The sequence below is a fragment of the Artibeus jamaicensis genome, unplaced genomic scaffold (genome assembly GCF_021234435.1).
Source record: "Artibeus jamaicensis isolate MK-2021 breed Jamaican fruit bat unplaced genomic scaffold, CSHL_Jam_final contig_332, whole genome shotgun sequence".
In the NCBI taxonomy this organism is placed as follows: Eukaryota; Metazoa; Chordata; class Mammalia; order Chiroptera; family Phyllostomidae; genus Artibeus; species Artibeus jamaicensis.
This window is the reverse complement of record NW_026521788.1, coordinates 6,358,763-6,377,293: the sequence shown is the minus strand read 5'-3', so window position 1 is coordinate 6,377,293 and position 18,531 is coordinate 6,358,763. Positions and strand designations below refer to the sequence as shown.

Sequence of the window (18,531 nt, the reverse complement as noted above, 5' to 3'; positions counted from 1 at the left end):
TTTGAAAAGGTAGTGAAATTTTTAATAGTAACTACTTCTATAGATGGGCAGGTTGATATATTGGGGGATTTTTCTTTTTACTTCATACATTATTACTATGTTTTTTTCCAGCATGTATCATTTTACAGTATAAAACTTCTTAAAGTGTTAATTGTAGAAATTAGCAGTGCTTACTGATATTTGGTCCTTTATAGTTTCCTTTCTTTAAAAATCACGAAAGTACAGGGGTGATGCCTAAGTGCAAAGTAGACTCACATTTCCACAGAAGATCAACAGTGGTAGATTGGGCCTGCATTTCATTCTGGGACCCCTGAGTTAACTTTAAGATCTTTAACATCCATAAAAATATAGTTAGCATCACAGAGAAGCACCCCTACCTACTATTCCTTCTCAAATAATGACATTAAATTAACCAAACATTTGTTAGGACAAAGGAAAAAATAGAAGCTAATTTTCTTTGGATAGAACAGCATTATTACCTACCAAGACATCTAATACTAGTAAACACCTCTCACCATTTTGTCAGCCTTGAAAATAGGTCGAAGTTCCTCACTACCTACCCCCAAGTTAACCAGCCACTCCTTCCGATGGTAATCCTCACATTGCTTCTATTTAGGGTCGTGCATTGCCTTGCTTGGCATATGAAACCACATAAATTCAGAGAGGCAAGAAGAGAATAACCAATAAGTACATATCACATGCCAAGACCTATGCTATGCATATCTGAAGCATTATCTCCTTTAATCAAAAGCTGATATTATCCTCACTTTGCATGTGAGAAAACAGCTTCTGAGAAGTCATCTGTCCAAGGACCCACAGCCTGAGAGTCACAGAGCCAAGAAGCCAGCTCCAGAACACTCCCCAACACACCACGCAGCCTTCAGAGCAGGTCCAAATTATAGTCGGATCCTTGGGTGATCAGGCTCCAGTGATTTTGAGTAACAACAGAAAAAAAATAATAATCCCTTATGTTTTTCAGTACTTTATAACTTTTCTCATGCTCATCTCAAGCAAGTCACTGAAGCATAGAACACGGTATTAAAATCCACACAAAAGAGACTTTTGTGTTTCACCCTCTGACCAGTCAACTGTTACTTGCCAATGATAAATGTGTTTCTGACTGCGAAATAATTCTGAACAATAACTGAGAAACTTGTTGCTAAAGATCTCTTGTTTTCTTCTCTCCCTCATACAACCTACCCTGGGTTTGCAGGAAAATGGACAAAGAAAATATGGTGGCCCCCCACCTGGCTGGGATGCTGCACCCCCAGAAAGGGGCTGTGAAATTTTTATTGGAAAACTTCCCCGAGACCTTTTTGAGGATGAACTTATACCATTATGTGAAAAGGTGAGTCTGAGTTTAAATTTTCTTATCTGTCAAGGGAAAAGTAGTACTCTCTTCACTTTGCTTTCCTGCTTATTTTTCCCCCGGTCACTGATGGTTTGCTATTCCTTTAGTGATGAAAACCTTCCCACCTGTTAGTGATGGCCTCCACTCATTCACCTGTTCCCTGACGTCATTGCTGATGACTTTCGAGTCTATATCTCAGTCCCCATCTCCACTGGCACACCCTCTCGCCACAAACGGAATGTGTCTATCAGCACACAGTAACATGACAACAGCCTGTCTGGAAGGAGATATTGCTCCAACCTGACATTTTGATGTGCATGCAGCATTTTTACCTAAAGAGAAGGGGTCTGTGTGTCATAGCTCAAACATGTGTCTATCCATATTCATCCAGGATGAAATGTTTTTCTCCAAGTTCAAATTTCTTGTCTGCCTTAATGTACCCACAAAATTAGATAATTATGAAGGTTCTTTGAGTCGTTATATAATTATTAAGTTATAAACTTCCTCAGTTTTAATTCCTAATGATATTTTGTTATTAAACCTGAAAATTAAAGTTATAATACAAAATTAACTGTTGTTTTCAATAATTTCCCAAGTGGTATTTCAAAAGTCACATTCTTCAAAAGTTTAGCAAAAACAGGAGTTTAGCTATTTTTCTAAATGCCAAAATCATTTGTGCATGTGTGTGTGTGCATGTGTGTGTGCACATGTGTGATTCAACTTGGGAACTGCCCCTAATTTTATACACACAATCCCACTTGGCATGTGGGCAATTTATGAGGACTTAATCCTGTAAGAACCTTATAGTGAACCTGAAAATGAGCACCAAGAGCCACCTGAAACACAGAGCTGCAATGTGCTTGAACTCTTTCCTAATGAGCCCAGAAAACATTTGGTGTCCCTCACTGAATACCTTTGGGTGAGCTGGGGTGGGATGAGATGAGATGAAGGGTAACCAACCAGTGTAGTAATAGCGTAGGCCTACTGATGCCTCTTCTTACCGCATATGCTCCTCATGTCTATTTGGGTCACCCTTGTTTTAGCAGCCAGCAATAATGAATTGCTGAGTCTGTATCTCTGGGGAGCATTTGGAGTACCAGGAGGGAGTAGTATATAAGTAAACAGAGTAGCTATAGGTAGAGGTTAGTGATTAGTACCTTTCTATGGTGAAGATGCTGGCCCTGGGTCCACTGTATTAAGACCAGCACTCACCTTCAGCCTACAGATTGTGAGAATAACAGGGCTCTCCAGACCATCCTCTGAAACACGGCCTCTGTATTCCCTTTGATGGCGTGGTGGGGAAAAGACAGCTAAAAACATTTAGCAAGGTTCCAAATCAGTGTTCCTCTTTTTCCTTCAATACTAGAGTATTACCAAGTAAAGATAAAACTAAGGCTACTTCAGAGGCCTGTGGAAAGGAAAAGGACAAATCAAGAAATTGTACTCCTAATGACAAATGTGTTTTCAGGTCGCTAGGACATTGCGTGAATCCTCAGACAATTTCGTGGTGAAAGGTCATTTGCCTTGCTATGTCAAAAACATATTCTGTTAACTTAGGCTGAAATGCCATCTATACAAAATTTTTTTAACTTGACTTTGCCCATAAGTCAGAAAATGGTCCTGAACCCAGCATGAAAATACGCAAACCATTTCAGCAGGGATGCAAATGTCAAATATGGCAGTGACAGACTCCAGAAAACTGTGTGTGCATGTGTGTGTGTTCATTAGGAAGTACAAATGCAGAAATGCGAACTTCTCTTTTCTATCACTTACAGATTGGTAAAATTTATGAAATGAGGATGATGATGGATTTCAATGGCAACAATAGAGGGTATGCTTTTGTAACATTCTCAAATAAACAGGAAGCCAAGAATGCAATCAAGCAACTTAATAATTATGAAATCAGGTAAGATCCACCTTTTCTAGACAAAAAGTGAATCAGACAACACACCTGTATCTGTTCTTCTATCAAGTTTATCTAATATAGTATATGCAAAGATAGCAAAACCAGAAATAAAAATGGTTAGCTCTTTTCCTTGGGAAAAATGAGTTTAATGACATATTTAATATCAACACTGTATTAGGTGCCAAACTAAGTTCTGTGAAATGTTTAAAGAAACAAAAATTGCCCTGGCTGGTGTAGCTCAGTGGATTGAGCGCAGGCCTGCGAACCAAAGGATCATGGTTCGATTCCCAGTCAGGGCACATGCCTGGGTTACAGGCCAGTTCCCAGTAGGGGATGCAGGAGAGGCAACCATACATTGATATTTATCTCCCTTTCTCTTTCTCTTTCCCTCTAAAGGTAACTAAATTAAAAATCTTAAAAAGAAAAACAAAATTTATAATTTATTCATTTCATAAATATGTGCTGGGCATAGCTTAAAATATCAGAAATATATCAGAGTATATAGTTCCCTATCCCCAAAGTGAGAAAGTAGATGTATAAGATTATTTATGAGAGTATGAAAAAATAATACCAGGAAATGGGATTAGGGCTACCTCCTGCCACAAGAAAAGTTGTGAAAACACAATTTCACCTGAGACTTGAAGAAAAAAACAGCCACGACAGTCCTACCTGGAGAAAGGTGAGTCTAGAGAAGGAAGAGCAAGTGCAGCGATTCCGAACCAGGACCGAGGCTGGCGTGTTAGAGAGACAGCCGGAAAGCCAACACGGTGGAACCGAGGGAAGAAAGGAGGGCTGACATCGATGCAGTGGGGCAGCCTTCTACTCCATGTTTAAGAACTTGGATTCCGTTCTAATGAAACAAGGAACTCACAGAAGGGTTTTAATGAGCTTTATGCTTTTTAAAGCATTACTCTGGCTGTTTTAAAAATGAAGAGGGAAGCCAGTGAGAGGGCCGCCACAGTGATATTGATCTCAACAAGACATGCGGTGGTTGCAGGAGGGTGGGGTTGGGGTGGTTAGTAACAAAGGTGGTGACAAGAGTCAGGTCTGGGTTACCTCTGGGAGTTTGAATAGATCGGACTGGGTAAATATTGGGTTAGGAGTGTGAGTGATTTAGGATTCAGGGAGGAGACCCAGGATGTTGGTCCAAGTATCTGTGGGTGTGACAGTGTCATTGAAATGGAAGAAACTAGAGAACAGCAGGAAACAGGAAGTGCTCTGTTTGGGGCGTTGACATTTGAGATGCACATTACACATCCTGGGGGAAGATGGTGAAGAGGTGATCGCATGATATCAGAGTCAGATGAGAGGTCCAGGTGGGAATACAAATGTGGAGGTCAGAAAAACAGAGAGACACTTCAGACCATGGGACTGGGGAGAGTTCCAGGACATAACTCACCCCGTGCAATCAACAACTGGTTTTCATAAACTGGTCATAGGGCTACTTCATGAACTGTCATGTTCTAAGTCCCTCACTAGCAGAGGGCACTGACATAAACACTGCGTCAAAGGAAGCCCTGAGCTGGCTGGAAGAAAGCTTTGTACAGCAGCTGAAAGGCCGTAGCTCCGGCCCCAGACAGGCTTCGCTGGAGCGCCAACAAGTAACTTAACCTCTCTGAGCCTCAAGTTCCTCACCTATAAAGTAGAGATAATACTTATTTCATAAGTTTTATTGTAGGGATGCCATAAAGATTTTTTTAAACATTTAGTGTGGTGTTTGAAACACAGTAACAGGTCAATAAATTATCAATGGTAGTATTATATATTAGTATATATCATCAATCCTAACATATAGTTTTTCACATGTATTTTCCTTTCTGAAATAAATAGGTACCTTAATATTGATGGAATCTTAAAACTAATGAATACAGAGAGAAAGAATCCCCCATCATTATTTTTCTGTCACCTTCTAGAGACCAAAAAAAGTCATGTATTATCCTTATAACTCTGTAATTCAGTCAGCTATTGGGTCATTTTTCTTGAACCCCTTGACCACCAAAAGATTAATTGGATATGACAATGACTAATAGCCTCACCATTCATCCCCAAGGTTGGATTCTGGAACAGAGTCGTAGAGAAAACATAAAGGAGGCTCTCCTCCAGCACATGCCTGCATGCATCCGAAAGGGCTGCCCGGTGTGTGGAAGCGGCTTTGGACTAGGAATCGGGGACTCTGCACCAGTGCATGCTCCCGCGGACACACCCTTTGACCTCATGCAGCATCAGTTTTACATCAGAACCTAAGTTTTCTGAGCATCCGTCATATGAAACTCAGATGCTCTTCAATTACGATGTCCCAATAAACCCATCATAACTTGTCAAAAAAGCATTTAATCTACTGAATGACACAGTTTAGCCCAGCCAGTTTCTACTGAATGAATATGGCCCGTCTACCATCATAAAGTCAAAATATTGTCAGCTGAAGCATCATAAGTCAGGGACCAGCTGGATAGTAACGTGTTTTGGAAAGGGTTACAGAAGTTTAACATTACAGTCATGTGGTTTCAGGGATTAGAAGATGCCCCATTTGTTGGATTTCATGGAACCTGGACATCCTAACAGTAAAGGTTACTCCCAAAGTGGTTTTTAAGTTGAGTGGATATAGAACTGGCTGCGTAGGGAATCAGCAAGGTATGCTGTAATATGGCATACTTCACACACAGTGACCCACTGGGGTCTGTCAATAGACAGGGTATAAATAACAAATACAATAGACACCCCGGTCATTTGTGGAGAATACATTCCAAGGCCCCCAGTAGATGCCTGAAATCACAGACAGTACTAAACCCTATACACACTATTTTTTCCTATACATACATAACTGAATTTATAAATTAGGCCCAATAAGAAAGTAATAATGACAACAATAAAATAGAACAATTATAACAATACACTATAATCAAAGTTATCTGAGTGGCTTTGAGTAAAACACAGTTTACTTGAACATAAGCAGACAACTAACAAAACAGTTTTTCTGACCCAGACCACTATTGATTGACCTATAGGCAAGTCATATATATAGTGTGGGTACACCGGACAAAGGGACGGTTCATATTCAGCAGAGTGAAGAGACACAACATGAGATTTTTATCACTATTCAGAAGGGCACACAATCTAAAATTTGCTAACTGCTGCTTTCTGGAATTTTCCATTTAATATTTTCAGACTGTGGTTGACTGTGGGTAACTGAAACCATGCAAAGTAAAACCACACATAAGGGGGGACTACTGCATGGTCAGTCCATTATGGCCACAGATAAGGAACAGCATTCTCTGAATGTTAGTGTCTTTAGCTATTACACAGAAATAAAAATCTACCTACATCATGGGGATGTTATGAGATAATGCATGTAAAACTGACAACATCTGATGTTCTATAAATGTTTGCTGATAGTGATGGTGATGAAGGAGGAAGAAGAGAAGGAAGAGGAGAAATATGACAAAACCTTTAGATGAATTCGGTGGCAAAACTGCAGTCAAAGTGCAGGTTGGATATTAGTTGCAAAGTGAAGGAATAGGGTAAATGGAATGTGAAGTAGCAGAATAGACACCCCAGAGCCAACATCACCTGCTTCTGCTCTGCCTTCAGCCAGTGGGATCTGCCTGAGAGAGAACTTTAATTGTAGAGAAGACAATAACCTTTGATTTGCTTTTACCAGGTTATAGACCAGGTTCTTATCCAGAAAAGATCCACAATGTCGGAGCATCCTCCTCCTCATAAAATATTCACTGAGCATCATCTAAATGCCTGGCTTCTGGAGATATTAACGTTGTGCCCTCTGCTTTTGAGAGATGGCTTTTCTTCTCCAAGCACTTCTGGGAAAGGTGCCTAACCACACAGATTGAGAAACAGGATATAGAGCCTCTGGGCTCCCCCTTCTGGTACCTGACACCCCACCATTCATTAACTATCAAAAATAATAATGTCTCAATAAATAATATCTAGGAAGAGAGCATTAAAAGCAAAGTTTTTCTCAAATGAAAGATTACTTTATCAACCTTTCCCTTCCCCTCCAAAAAAAAAAACCACCCAGCACATTCCTAGCATGATGGAAATGGACCTGTCACTGATCCAATATGGTCCTTGGTTCTTCTGGAAAGCACAGAAGGCAACCAGGACAGCAGCCCCACCCTGCTCAGCATCCCTGCCATGTACCCAAAGCCCACAAGTTCCAAAAACCGAGCAGTCTCCCACTCACCTGGACGTGCATTTTATATCATGACACACGAGTATTTCCACAAAGGGAATTTTATCCAATTCTAATAACTTTGTGACATTACAAAACTCACACAACCTAATTTGTAACACACATGCATGCGCACACAGAAAGCAACAACACTACAAATAAGTTAAGCCATTCCTCCCTAACTCCACTGCTCAAAGATAATCACTGTTAACTTTTATTTTCTTTCTTTCTAGATTTTCTTTATAGTTGTCATCAAAATGGCCTCCTCACACACTTATTTTGTAGCCTTTTTTTTTAACCCAGCAGCATACTGTGAACTGCTTTTATTTAACCAGTAAATATGCTTCTACAACACTGTGTTCAGTGAGTGGCACACAGTGTAGAATACTCGAATGCCTGTCTTTTGTTAACTAGTGATTCTCAGCTAGCAGCAAATTGTTCACAATAGGAAACATCTAGAAAAGTGGGGAGTCATTTTTCAACAACTTACTGGGTAGCTACTGGCATTTGGTAGGTGAGAATGAGGGCGACAATTCTACTTTGCTACAGAATGAGGACACAAGGCCCCAAGTCAGTAACATTTCAATTGAGATACATTAAACTAGCCCCCGTACGCTGGGATATTTTGCTCATTTCCCATTTGGAGGCAGGCTTTTTAAATAACAATGAATATCCTTATACATAATACTGGGTGCTCATACTGTTTCCTAAGGTCACTTTTCATAAGGGGCATTATTTGGTCAAAGGTTATGCACACTTGAGACTTTTGGTACATTTTGCCAAATGTACCAAGTTTCTGGGAAACTTTTCTGTTTCCCAGAAAAGTTTAATCAAACTGCACTCTGCCAAGGAAGGTGTACTTCGACTCGCTATTAAGCAACACCGTTCAGTGGAAGACACAGAAACTGAACTGAGAATCCAGCAAGTCAGTCAGATATAAAATGGAAATAACACCTACCCACCAGCCAGCGCCCTGTAGGGGCCAAATAAGATAATGCGTAAAAATCCGTTCAAGCATAAGGGACTATTTTTAATAGCAATTATGTCTGAATAGCTTCCCAGTTTGGATGAAAAAGAAGGGGAGCACCAGGAGTTGCCAACTCAAATGCCTCCAGGGCCAGGCAGGCACCTGTACTGGGGGCAGGAATAAAGGCCTCGGCATTGGGGATATTTTAGGGAGGGGTGAGAACTGACAACTGGCGAATCCATATCTACTCTAAAGACAGCTGATGCTACTCAGCTTCAAATACCTTTCTTTTCTTTAAAAATATAGAGCGAATGCTGACAGATTTCCCAATTTTACAAAAGCAACCACTGCTTTCCAAAAATAGTTTAATCACTATCAAGACCAAACAGCCCACAGCCATAGGCCATTTCAGGTACAGAGTCATACGATACTTCAACTTCTGCTTTAAACCTTTGTGGCACGTGGATTCTCACCAATCAAAGCTCTGCTCTTTTTGCAGAAATGGGCGTCTCTTAGGGGTTTGTGCCAGTGTGGATAACTGCCGATTGTTTGTGGGGGGAATTCCGAAAACCAAAAAGAGGGAAGAAATCTTATCAGAGATGAAGAAGGTAACCGAAGGAGTTGTCGACGTCATTGTCTACCCAAGTGCTGCTGATAAAACCAAAAACCGAGGCTTTGCCTTCGTGGAATACCAGAGCCACCGGGCAGCTGCCATGGCCCGGAGGAAGCTTCTGCCAGGTTAGCAATCCCCTGCTCCAAACTGAGTCTCCCCCACCCCGCCCTGCCCACCTCAGGCTGCTGTGCACCTCAGCAAAGGAAACGAATGCTTGCTCTTATCCTGTTGGGTATTGTTGTTCTGCATCTTTGCTTATGTTTTACACTCTTTATCCTTCTTATCTATCTCAGAATAAATTACAACTCCCAAAGTTTTCACAGACTAGGCTCTGAAAAAATTCTATGCATTAAGTCTAATTCGCATGCACTGGAGAAATTGAGAACTTCAAGCTCCAGCCATCCTATCATGAATACTTAAAGAATTTTCTTAAAATTAAATGTATCAACCAAGTTATTTTTATATAGAGACTTCATTATCCAGTTTATTAGAAATAGGGTAGGTTATCCATTACAAGGTGGAAATAATAAATCTTCAAAAGCTACATCATCCCAAAAGCAATTAAGTGAGATACTTTTATCATGACTCCCTCGTGTCTAGTAACTTCTGCATAGCTGGCGGGAAACAGAAATAACGGCTCTCTGTAGAAAGGCACCTTTGTTAGGTGCGCCAGCCCCAGGCAAGGTCCCATCTGGGCAATAACCATCAATTCCTAAATTTAAAAAACTCCACACCAAGACTGACTTCATCAGAGCGACTTAGGAAAAATTGTTGGAAGTCTTCACTCTAAAATATTTGCTAAAACTTACATGAAGTAAGGTATTAAAGTGAATTACTATATAAAAATAAGAGGATTTCCATAATTACATAGGGGGCACACCTGAATCAACTCTTCTCATGGTTACTAAGGGAGAGCCACCAGAATTGAAAACAGCACAACAAAAACATGTGGATTTATGTTGCCCTTGTGCATATTCTTAAAGACAAAACAACCAGCAGTAGGATTAGCCCACTACATATTTTCAAAACTGGAAGATGGCTTCTGAGCGTGGAAAAAAAGATGTAACAATATTTTCATAAAGGCAGCTAAAGTAAAAAAATAAACATTATATATATATATATATGAGCTAGCCCCCAAATTGCTGAATCTGTTAGAGAGGAGCATAAACTCAATGTCGAAGCTTCCATTTACTGTTTAGTCAAGTCAGCTGACTCACAGCTACATAACACCACGCCTCGTGGGGCACACCTAACTTTTCAGTGACCTGAACTCGGTATGTTGCTATCCTCTTCAACTCTCCCTTCTTCTTCAATGCCTACAATTCTGCCTTTGAAAAGTCCCTCATTTCCATCCTGTTCTCAGGACACTATTATAATCTAACACAGACACTTCCTCCCCTTAGACAATTTTTTCAAGATCTCATTATTCTCTCACTTCTGCTCTCCCTGGGGTGCGCCCCGACCTCTGCCTACTCCGTCACCAACGTTACTGTAAGATTAGTGTTTCCCAACTATCATGCCATCTTTCCAACAAGTTCTGGTAAACAGTAGCAATTCCATCTCTATCTGTTGTTGGGTTGAATGGTGTCAGTCTCTTATCAGTTCAAAAGCATGCGCCAACCCCTTACTGCATATGAGATAAGGAGTAAACCTCTGAGCCTGCCACGCAAGGCCTTCCGTTCACTGCCCTAGGCCTTTACAAGCGTATTATCTGCCTTCTCTTTCCCAGTAAGATCCCTTTCTGTCAGGACAAACCCCTCAGTGTGCTAGACAACACCATGCTATTTTTTGTCTCCTCCATTCCTGAGCCTCAATCCCTTTCCCTGGCTAATGGTGCCCAAAGCCCCAGCGCAGCCACCACTTCCTTGGGAAACTAGCCACACTGTTAACAGCCCCCATGAACCACTCTCTTCCTTCACTGCCTAGGAAGACAATTGTAAAGGGAGACATGTGCAGTGACTCTGGGGTTGGGGGAGGAGGAGAGTGAAAGAGTCCAGCATGGGAGAAAAGGAGCAGACAACCAGCATTCCTAGAGAATCAGAACTTCTCATCCATCAGCTTTCCCTCTCCTCAAAAACAATACAGCATACTGACTCTCCCCCCACCCCTGAGAAAGGGCTTCTGTCTTTACCTGAGTGGAGTGGACGAGGCTGGGCAGAGATGACCTGCCAGGCTTCAGGAATTCCCAGGCACTTTGTTACACTTCCACCCAAAGTCCCAACTTTTCCCTCTGCAGTCTCCGTCCAGAATCCAGGAGCATGGACGCTGCCTCACTCTCCCTAACCACTAAGCATCTTCGTTCTGACCCAGGCAGCACCCCTTGTCCGTGGCCTTTATACTGGCCTCAGCTGAGCTGAATTTCATTCAGCTGGATTTTAGTCAGCCTGCCTCATCAGCAGATTACCAAGATGAGGCCCAGGGGTGAATAAGCCAGCCTCAGCAAACGGTTTCATTTCTACTGAAGCCCAAGAGTAAGTTCTATTTGGACATTCTACCTATTACCCCACCGTACATTCAACAACAACAAAGGGTTTCTGGACAGCCTAACTTTAAATAAAGAAGTCCTTAAGGAGCATGATGAGCAAGGCCCACAAGAAGCTCTTCCCTCTGGATTGATCCAGACATGGAAACTGAAGTGCACTAAAGTGATATATTGGCTCCCCAACAACCTACTTCCTGCTAACAGGGACAGCTCTCATTTGACAAGACACATCTTTGCTGAGATATGTACAGAGCAGAGTTGTTGCATTCTACTCAGAGATTATCAAAGAAGACTAAGAATGCTCATGAAAAATTCTCACAGGGTCAGCCTACATCAGAATCACGCACAGGGCTTGCTACAGCAGATGGCAGAGCTCACTACCAGCATTCCGATTCAGCAGGTCTGGTGTGGGGTCTGATCATTTGCATTTATAGCAAATTCCCAGGATGCGGCTACTCACGAGACTACACGTCTGAAGCAGTGATTGCCCATCATGCACTGCAAATTTGAAACACCAAGGAGGTTTTTAAACAATATCAGTACCCAAATCAACCTCTGATCAAAGTGAACCTGCTTCTTCAGGTTATGGAGTCTGGGCACCGGTGTTTTCAGTTTTCCAGATGATTCTATTGTGTAGCCAAATTTGTTGATCCACTGCTAAGTCTATCAACTAATACTGGACATTCACCTGCAGGGGAGGTAAATAGGACCACTCAGTATGGAAACATTTATTGAGCATCTACAACATAACTTGCTCTCTTCTAAATAACATGGGAGATTCTTAAAAAAATGATACCCAGCTACAGGACTCAGAGTACATATTCTGACGTAACTATACATACATGAATATATATACACATTTATGTAATAATTCAGGAATATATATCAGTAATAATACATATTACTGAATTACCATTTAAAATGATAAATTAAGTCCCTTATATGCATTGTTTCTTTGTTGCCTTTACAACAACCCTAATAAGGAAGTACTTTTATTATCCCAGTTTCACAGATGAGGAAATTGGTGCTTAGAGAGGTTAAGCTTCCTAGCCAGGACCACAGATCTGCTATTTGAACTTGTCAGATTTCAAAGCCTATGTTCCCAAAGCACCCTGCAGCACTGACTTCCAGAGGCATGTTTATGGAAATCACTGCTTCCCAGACATCCTCTCCCTTCTGTCCCTTTTAGCCTTTTGCAAATATTTAGGTTGGTGGGTAACTTAACCATGGTCCCAGTCTGGGAAGGCAAAAGCCAGCATGCACAACAGCGGTTCTCAACCTTGTCTGCATGTCAGAATGAATTGAGGTGCTCATAAGAGTCCTGAGGCCCAGACCACTTATATCAGAATTGGTCAGGAGAGTCCAAGGGTCAGTGATGAGTGGGTAAATCTTTAACAGCCAGTTCCCAGGAGAAAACCAAAAGACCTGACTTGTGGATTTCCATGGTATTAACACTCCCACTATGGCTGATTAGAAGCTACCAAAGTGGTAACAACTGGCTCACACAATTCTGAAAATGTAACAATCTATTCTTGCAAGTAGGGAGGAACTGGATCCAGCACTGAGTGGAACTCAGGTTTCAGTATTTTTTAAAGCTCTTCCAAGGCTGAGGACCACCGGGCTACAGAAATCAGAGTCACCTGAGAGCTCTAGGAATCCTGGGGCAATGCAAACAGCAAAGTCTATATAAAGCATGGACCAGGAAGGGAGGGGAAGCACAAGGAAGGGAAGGTAAAGGAAGGGAAGGAGTAGAAGGGAAGTGAAGATAGGAAATAATCTTTATTTAAAAAAAAAAAAAGGATTCTGTGAGAAGCAATGCAGAACAAGGTACCTAGCCAGCTTGGGTAGCAGGAGCCAGGATCTCCAGGATCAGCTAATTTATTACAATGAGCCTATCTTGGGGGTTTTAGGGTGTCAGTGCCACCACTGCTTCCACTGACTACTTTTCAAAGAATAAAAAGATACATTTTGATTGAAAATAACTGCCTCCCGTATGTACTAATTAAACAACAAAACCTTTACCAATACTGAGAACTTCCGATTTTGTTCCCTGAGGCTTTTTATTGTTTCCAGGACATAGCTTGTTCCATAACAATATAAAACAAATGAGATTTCTGATCAGATTTGAAACTGAGCTGACCCTCACCGTCCTCTCATTGTTTCATCATGGATCCGTGCTGTTGAAGAGGGGTAAAAGGGGCTGGGTAATAAATAACAGAAGCAGGGGGAGTGAAATCGGTCTGGGCAAGCTACCTTCTTGAAAGCTCATTTCCTCTTCCATAAAATTGAGAAGGGCATTCCCCTCCCCACGGAGTGGCCCTGAGATAGTGCACGGGAAACACATAGGGCAGTGCAAGACACTTAGGAAACTGCAGGCTTTAGAAATACAAAAACATATGTGGTCGTGGATAACAGCTAATCTTTTAAGAAGAGTGCAGTTTCTCATCCTAGACTCTTCCATTGCTCCCTGGCTTCTTAATTTGGATTAGAAAGTTGTTTTTCTCTGCATTCCCACATTGTGCATGTTCTGAAAGAGAGAGAACTAGGAGGTAAGAGAGTGGATTGGAGCCCTGGCCAAGTGAAACAGAGAACAAGCTGGGCGAGCCTGAGCCCGACCCCCGTGCCCAGGCACCATTTTGGACAGCGGTGGCACCTGGCCACACAGGTTCCAACAGCAGCAATACTTCCTAGTGACCCTTCTAATGCTTTGTGAAGTCAGGCTTGATGTGTGGGCCCTACATCCATTATTTTCCTTGCTCCCCTTTGCCCTCTCATCTCCAACAACTACCTTCATCCTGTAGGAGCTGCTTTAAGACCAGATCATGCCCTTGGCTGCCTCATTTCTGTCAGGCTTCGAAACACATCCTAGTTCCCTTTATACATGGTCGTAATAATCAGCCACTTACCATATAGAAGTTCCCTCTAGCCAGCTCCTACGTTTACTTGGAATGTCTCTTAAAGTCACTAATCACCTCTTTTAATATTGTTTTTCTTGTTCAGTTAAGACTTCAAAGATCAGTTTAATTTAAAAGGCCCTCAGTCGGAACTGAGGTAATGATGTCCTAATTTCTATTTAATTCACCATACCCCTGATTCTTTTCAACAGGAAGAATTCAACTATGGGGCCACCCTATTGCAGTAGACTGGGCAGAGCCAGAAGTGGAAGTTGATGAAGACACAATGTCTTCGGTGAAAATCCTGTATGTAAGAAACCTAATGCTGTCTACCTCTGAAGAAATGATTGAAAAAGAATTCAGCAATATTAAACCAGGTAAGACATATCACAGAAGACTATTTTTTCAAAAGGTACTTGAAAAACACTTATGATGACTTTCATAACTTTAAATAGGATATCTTTCATTTACCATTCTCATAATTGCATGCAAACTGTAAAAACTATATTCCCACCTTTCTACTAGAAAATAGGGATATGTGATCCTATATTTATCAATATTATAATTTTACCTTTATCTGTGTGATTACATAATAAATACATATTTCCTTCACTAAACTATAAATTTCATGATTTTTTTCTCTTATTGTGTCTTTGGCCCCTGTGTTTGTGTCTGGCATATAGTAGATGCCCAATAACTATTTATTGTATTAAGGAATATGTGAGCATATCTACAGACTAATGTAGGGTTTCTCAACTTCAGTATTCTTGATATTTGGGGCCAGATAACTTTTGGTTGTGGAGGTCTGTCCTATGCATTATAGGATGTTTAACAGTATCCAGGCCTTTGCCCACTAGATGCCACTCAGCAACCCCCCAAGATGTAATAAGCAAAACTGTCTCCAGACATTGCCAACTTTATCATAGAGGGCAAAAGTGTTGCACTTGGGAACCACTGTTCTCTTGGAATGTGATTATGACTTCAGGTATATAAGTAAGTAGGTGACAATTAATTGTAGGAAACTCATTTGGATGAAGAGGAAGGGAAAGAAATAGAGGGAAGGTGGAGGGGGATAATTAGTCACTGCTCATCATGTCCACACTTTTCAATATCACTCTGAAGTCCTAAGATAGACTCCCCATCTTTTTTCTCATACAGGAACTACAACATAAAGACAGGTCAAGCATTTCAAGATACAATGTCCAATAAGCCTTTCCCAAAGCCAGTTCTGTAGAACATTATTTCTATAAACTGTTAGCAGTTCGTTACTGCTTAAAGGAGCCCACAGTCAAATAAGTTTGTAAACATCAGATTCAACAAAATTAAATAGATTTTTTTCTGTAGTGGGACTTATCACAGTCTTTCACATTCTAATAGACTTGGACAGTCTCCGAAAGAAGAAATGAAGGATGCTGGATTTCCCAAATATTTGGACCGTGAATCCCACTTTTTGGCAGACCATCTCATGGGATTAGTGTCTTGGAACACACTCTAGCCTAAGTGTACCACTGTGGCAACACCTTTCCATAAGTGAGAATTGTTCTGTCTCTGGGCAGTAACTCTCCAGGCGGTTGATAAACATGGGCCGTGGTGCCACCATGTTCAAACTGCCTAAGAATATTCACTTCGCACACTCATGTCGCCTGATTCCATCTCTGCAAGCTGTGTCAGGTCTAACAGGATAAGCTAATTTGTTCTAATCATAAGTAGTAAGAAGGTCATTTCTCCCTTTTAAAAACTCACCAGAGATTTGTCTGTTTCCAGCCTTTGGGAACTCTGCCCTCCTGCTGTGTTAGTAGAAGGGGTGGTTCCATGCCACTAGCTAGAAATCCATAATAATGCAGAGACTGCAGATGACTGACTGCCTCACTGTGCGCCAGGCATTGCAGGGGGCGCTTTCACAGCACATGCATTTATTCATCGCCACAACCCTATGATGTAGGTTACTTTATTACTTAAATTATTTTCTAGATTAGAAAGCTAGGACCCAAAGCAATTAATTAACTAGCTCAGGATCATATAGCTAACAAGGGGCAAATATCAAACATGAGTCTAGGTCTGGTTAAGGGCTTGTTCTTAACAGCTCTATGACCCACACGCCCCAACCTTACTCCATTCACTCATTCATTTAACTGTCATTACTTTAGTAGCTCCTATATCCCAGGCACTGTGGGAGGAGCTAGCAAGCATGAAAAGCATGTGAAAGGAGTTTAAGATGCTCCAGAAAAATAAGAGGGATGACATTCTACCCGTGGAGTACAGAAAAGACTCCCATTTAGGAGACATCTGAAGGTTGATGCAGTCGTAGGGACAGGAATGGACGTGTGTATCAGCAATGCTTCCTCACCACCTCCCCCCGCTTTGTGTTGACTTTTCTACTTTCCCAGAGTGAATACTACCTCTTATTTTTATATGCTTAAAACATTGCCTTTTTTTGGAAAGGGCTAGAGTAAGAAACTACTAAAAGGCTGCTTCCTTTCATAGTTACTGGTTCTCAGCCTTTCCATCTGCATGTTGAAGAGAAACACATGCCCAGGCCCCATTAATTATATGAAAATAATAAATGAATTACAGAGAGTGGATGAATAGCAGACACCTGCTGGATTGGAAAGAAAAAGAACAAGTTTGTTTTCTAGTGGAAAAGATGGTTTAGATCCCTCAGAGAAATCAGAGCATTCCTGGCAAATATTTGACCATATATTATTTTAACTCTGATTCGCCTGAAAATAGTACAATGCCACTCAGAAAAATAAATGACAATCAGAGCAGAAACTGGAGCCAAAAAAAGTATGTTCTTCCTCTTTGTAGCCTAAGGATATCTGCTGAAATTCTAATTATAGTTATTCTACAGAATCTGATTTTCCTTAAAAAGTTCAGCATCAGAATCACCTGGAGGGCTTGTTAAAAGACTGTTAGCCCTGCCCCCAGAGTTGTTGATTCAGTAGCTGGGGGGCTGGACAAGCCCAAGGATCTGCATTTCTATGAAGTTCTAGGCTGAAGCTCTTTTTGCTGGTCTGAGGACCTCACTTTGAGAACCATGGTCCTCTGATAATCTTCCCTTTGGACTGCAGGTGTGTTTCTCTTCAGGCGACTGATGTCTGCTGGCAAACTGATAATGAACAAAGTAATAGTTTTCAAGTTGTGATTTCAGAGATCAGAGAGTCTTTTTCATCATGGCTGATGGATTAACACTGATGTTTTATTGCCTCACTTTCTGCCAAATGTTGATCAATCAGTAAACAAATTTCTATACACTAAAGAAAGAATACATTAAAATAAGCCCTGTGGTGAACATTATTGTAGAGAAAACAGCTTTTATGAAACAAACTTTCACTTTCTCATTTGCCTGTTTTATGAGGCTAAATTTCATATATCAAAATGTCTAAAATCAGGTGTAGGTGGACATTGCTGCTCAAAAATGCAAGCCAACTTTAACATCTACAAGATGAATTTTAGAACATCTTGATCATTACCACCTGAAAAGGTACCCGACTAATGTGGATGATAGAGGCTAGAGTGTGAATTAACTGATAATACTCAGTCATTCCACATACATTTACTGAGCAGCCCTGTGCACACCACTCCAGGTAGGAACTGGGTGGAGACTAGACCACGGCGCCTCCAGAACAGATCCTGTTCTCAGGATGCTAACAGTCCAGGAGACAGAGGATGGCACTGAAGAATAAATGCAGCAAAGACAAGAAGGATAAAGGTCCTCATGGCCAACCTCTTACTTCTCAATTACCAAAACAAGCCATGGGGTAGAGTCAGGAGTATTAGCGCACCCAACACTGAAGGAATAGAGACTATGTTGGAATTCAGTTAAGTACATGTCTCATGCTTCATGGTCTCGGACATTGTTTATTTTCTCAGCTTGGTGAGACCATTATGCTCTGTACAAACATTGTCGTAAGAAGTCAAGGGTTGAATGCCAAGAGGAGAGAGAAGTGAAGGACTGCAACGTTTTAAAATTATCCTTACCTTACAGCAGTATCGTCATTCCAAAGGAAGACAGTTTACAACTATTGAAGCATGTGGAAGAGTAGGAAACTCTAATTGCTTTGTGGCCTTGGACCTAAGAGGGTAACTGAACTTTGATGGGGACGGAGGAAAGGAGAACCTGTCTCTTCTC

The 18,531-nt window shown here is 41.2% G+C and overlaps 2 protein-coding genes across 7 annotated transcripts in view; one reads left to right on the top strand and one right to left on the bottom strand.

Annotated features, from left to right (window-relative positions):
- Positions 1–11,241, bottom strand: part of PRKG1 (protein kinase cGMP-dependent 1) — a 1,343,317-nt gene extending 1,332,076 nt beyond the window's left edge. Inside the window, exon 1 of the mRNA XM_053663936.1 lies at positions 11,155–11,241. The gene's annotated coding sequence lies outside the window, so the exon portion shown is untranslated. The remainder of the gene's footprint in view (positions 1–11,154) is intronic.
- A1CF (APOBEC1 complementation factor) overlaps positions 1–18,531 on the top strand; it is an 80,405-nt gene that overhangs the window by 44,173 nt on the left and 17,701 nt on the right. For all 6 annotated transcript variants that reach the window (XM_053663940.1, XM_053663939.1, XM_053663938.1 and 3 more), the window contains 4 exons: positions 1,214–1,348; positions 3,127–3,257; positions 8,910–9,148; positions 14,612–14,776. In XM_053663940.1, coding sequence (XP_053519915.1) covers positions 3,145–3,257; positions 8,910–9,148; positions 14,612–14,776 — 517 coding nt within the window. In that variant the 5' untranslated portion in view covers positions 1,214–1,348; positions 3,127–3,144. The remainder of the gene's footprint in view (positions 1–1,213; positions 1,349–3,126; positions 3,258–8,909; positions 9,149–14,611; positions 14,777–18,531) is intronic.